We start from the raw sequence: 3,886 nt of genomic DNA on the forward strand, positions 1-3,886 counted from the left end.
TCTTAAGGGGTTTTATGTCTTTTAGACTTTTCACAGGGGGTGAATGCAATTAGCCCTCACTTTTAATTTACCAATTATTTCCAAAAAAATTAAAAAATGTAAGCTTTTCACGTCTTTATATCATTTGATATATAATTTAATAGTACTGAAAAACTAAGATAATTTAAATTAAAAGTCCAAGAATGTGACACTTTTACGGAAATGGTTTTTGAGGTTTTGCATGTGATTCAAAATCATGTGATCACAAAATTAAATATCTTCTCATATGCTCTGGCAAACGAGTTAAAAAAACCATACCTATATCACTAAACTCAAGTGAATTATTTTAAGTGGTACACTTTTTTATTAGTAATCAACTTTGATATTCAATTCATGGCATTGCTACAAAAATTAATAATCAGCAATCTTGAATAGGAATTAGTTTGAGTTCTCCTCCAAATGTATCCGGAAGTTGAGTCTCATCGATATCTTGAATTAAGGTTGACTGCAGATTTTTGTCGTCCACAAATATTATCTGAATGTGTAAATATTCAATCAGAAATTAGCTATATGCATGTGTATTAACGTCCAGAATTAATTACGTTCAATAATAATAATAATATAATTATATATCAGAAGAAATACATGTACTTAAAAATTCCGTCGTAAATAAAATCTCAAAATATTCTTAGAATATTTGTTTGTAAAGAAAAGTTCCAAATTTCTGACTTGAAGATTAGTTTTGTATTCGTCGTAGAAATTGCATTATTTTGGTGCAAAAACCGCTCGCAAAAATCGTGCAACATCCACGAGAAGGACAAGGAGAGAAATGTGACCTTTTTCTTGGTGTTTTTGTCAATAAATGGGTAAACCATCTTCCATGCAGTCATGAAGATATAGGGCACATGAACTATAAACAGCTTGCCAAGCCTCTCCGGATAGCAATCCTGTCACCAAATCAATGCTATAAATATGTTAATCACAACAAAATCGAATTTGATAGCATTGTAACTATAAAAATTTGCGATTGAAATCATCAAAGAGAAGATGACTGTCATTGACACGACTTTGGATTGAGGGCAGACCACAAAAGTTGCTTTATTTTGCATTTTCTCTCTTCCCTAGTTTGGTCTTTTACGGTGACTGTAGGATCGATAGTTTATCGCTTTACCAAAGCTATAGCTATTCTGATCCTGGCACAACTGTGATATTTTAAATCGTATGGTGTTCCCTATTCTAACCAGGACAATTATTGCACATCGACAATCTTCAGCACCATAAATGCACTCCTTGTAATTCATGGGAATCAAACACATGACTTTAGCTCTTATCATAATTGTAGGATTGAACTATAGCTTTTAGTAAAGCAGCATGTGTTTGAAAAAGGGAAAGGCTTTATACTAATTATGGAGAGAGAAAACAAGTTGAAGGATTCAGACAACCACGAAGCAAAGCAATGAAAAGAAGCTTTCTTTCGCCGTATACAAGCAAGGATTGAATGGAAGAGGCCAGAGTGTTTTCCTTTAATTTTGAGCGATGTTGACCAAATTTTCACCTAGTCGAGACATACATGTGAGAATTTCAACGTATTCCTACGAAAACGAACCTGTAAGATCGTTAGAGAAGCAAGATATCCTCGGACGTCGCTGTTAGTATAGCCCCATCCTTCCAAGTCTGCAATGGCAGTGAACTTTTCGTGCCCATTTGGCATTCTGAGAAAAAAAGATTCAGGAATCAATGGCTGCATAAGCATCAAGTTCAATTTTTTATACTTAGATGAGGGGAACAGAACCAAAGGCGAACCAGTCGGGTGAGGGTAAAACACATTGAACAAATTCAAAATTTTCTAAACATTTAGGTTTCAGCCGCCTGAAGAGACGCCCTCATAGAGAAAACAGGGTCCAAAGCCAAAAAAAAAAACAACCTCCTGAAGACATTACAGTACTATGTGAGTTAGATTACCTAGCACAGATTTTATCAAGAGTGAACGTGACGAAACCTGTAAAACAGAAGCACACAGAAAAACTGAGACATTATAGTACTACTTCAGCACACTAGCTAGAATAAGAATGCCTGTGATGTCACATACGCTTAAACTCATCCACGTTCGTGGGTTTATGTCGAGCAGCAAAGACAACCACAATTGGACGCCCAGTCTTATCATATCCTTGCATGAATAGCTTATTATGGCCAAGATTTTCTGCAATTTCAGATGGAGATATGCAACCATTTGGAACAAAATTCTTCCTCCATTTAAGATACTTGACGAACATTGTCGTCGCCTTTTCAACATCAAGATCACGAGCTCGAAGAAATCTTCGGAGCATAAGGTCATCGATATCCTGCAATCAAACAGTTAGCAGCCAGTACTATGACAGAGAATACCAGTTCTCTTCTTCACCGAAACAGCAATCTTTATACACTGAGATTACATGCTTTTGACCGCAAAACCCAATTTCTACTATCATCAAATGTATCAGACAACAGTAGAATAGATTAACATGCTGATAAATTGGGTTAGATCCAGCAATTTTATCTGATAGGAGACAAGAGGCGAACACTGGGGGAAGACTTAATAGGGTTAAAAATACACACACCATCAAAGTTTGAAGAAAATCCAAGTTCACGCTTTTGACCACAAAACACAATTTCTATGATCAGCAAATGTATTAGACAACAGCAGAAGATTGTCCAATTAAATACAACTCCCAACGACTTGATCCATCCCATGTGGATCATCTAACAACACATATCGATGGCTCTGATACGATGTTAAAGATCCCAAAGCTAGCTCAGCGAGAAGGATTATTCATATATACAACTCTCAAGGACTTTAACTACCCAACGTGGGACATCCAACGGCTCCAGGGAAAGACTTAATGAGCTGGTTAAAAATACACACACATCAAAGTTTGAATTTACTTCGGCCCATTCGCCCAGGTCTCACCCCTGGCGCAAATCTTGGCCGGCAGATCAACTAGGAGGTCAACTCAAATTTACATGATCAATAACACACAACATTCCAAAGATCAACAAGATCAGATGGACAAAAGAGTAATAAACTCATAACCCATTCAGATATTTTCCAACATAAGCTCCGGAATGCCAAATAATATCAAAGAAAGACAAAATCGTTGACCGAAAGTGAGAAAAGATCGAACCTTTGCAGTGGGATCTTGTGCTTCGACAAGGGTTCGCATGATTCCAATCTTGGTGGGCTCATCCTGCTCGGAGCTGCGGCAATCCTCTTCTTCTTCTTCTTGTTCCTGAGAACCGGATGAAGTAATCTGAAAGGACTGCCATTTCTGACGCAGATAGGAGGCCATCTTCGACCGAGTTTCTTCTGCGTCTCTAATGGAGGCCAATCAAGAGAGAAAGAGAGAGAAATCTTGAAACTCTGCACCAAACAGCTTTAACTTTTCTCTAATGATATAGGCAAGAGTAGGGGTAGTAGATGGAGGATTATACCGATTCTTGGTGGACTCTCTTCGATTCTTAATCTTGATTACGTACACATTTGGTTGGAAGTTGGAATTATTGCTACGGACTCCATTGATGAAGCTTTCACAATTGACTTGTCAAGAACTATATATCACAAATTTTATTTCAATTTTCTTTCTTGGATTTGACAAATTTTAGGCGGACAGCTAACCTATATCTCACAAAAGAATGGTGAGACAGTTTCACCCGTGAATTTCGGGATTATTCTATGTTATATTTGGATTATTTCTCCTTATAATATGGTTAAATATCAAACATTGGATCACATATGTCAATTTTCATAAAAATATATGAGTCTCACGTTATCTAATATGTCTCACGTGATCTAATATTATTGAAATAGGAAGAGAAACACTCCCGATTTAGCATAAGCCAACCCTGAATTTGAGAGATGGGTCTCTTGATT

General features: G+C 36.8%; 1 protein-coding gene across 1 annotated transcript; it reads right to left on the reverse strand.

Moving 5' to 3' along the window:
• Positions 1 to 300: 300 nt before the first annotated feature.
• LOC140883185 (uncharacterized) lies at positions 301 to 3,571 on the reverse strand. The gene is made up of 6 exons (XM_073289551.1): positions 3,141 to 3,571; positions 2,069 to 2,321; positions 1,942 to 1,978; positions 1,586 to 1,691; positions 816 to 926; positions 301 to 514 (listed from the first exon to the last, which is right to left on the reverse strand). Exons 1-6 carry the CDS (start codon positions 3,303 to 3,305, stop codon positions 398 to 400), a joined length of 789 nt encoding a protein of 262 aa, XP_073145652.1. The 5' UTR covers positions 3,306 to 3,571; the 3' UTR covers positions 301 to 397.
• Positions 3,572 to 3,886: the final 315 nt, after the last annotated feature.

The sequence above is a fragment of the Henckelia pumila genome, chromosome 2 (assembly GCF_033568475.1).
Source record: "Henckelia pumila isolate YLH828 chromosome 2, ASM3356847v2, whole genome shotgun sequence".
Lineage (NCBI taxonomy): Eukaryota > Viridiplantae > Streptophyta > Magnoliopsida > Lamiales > Gesneriaceae > Henckelia > Henckelia pumila.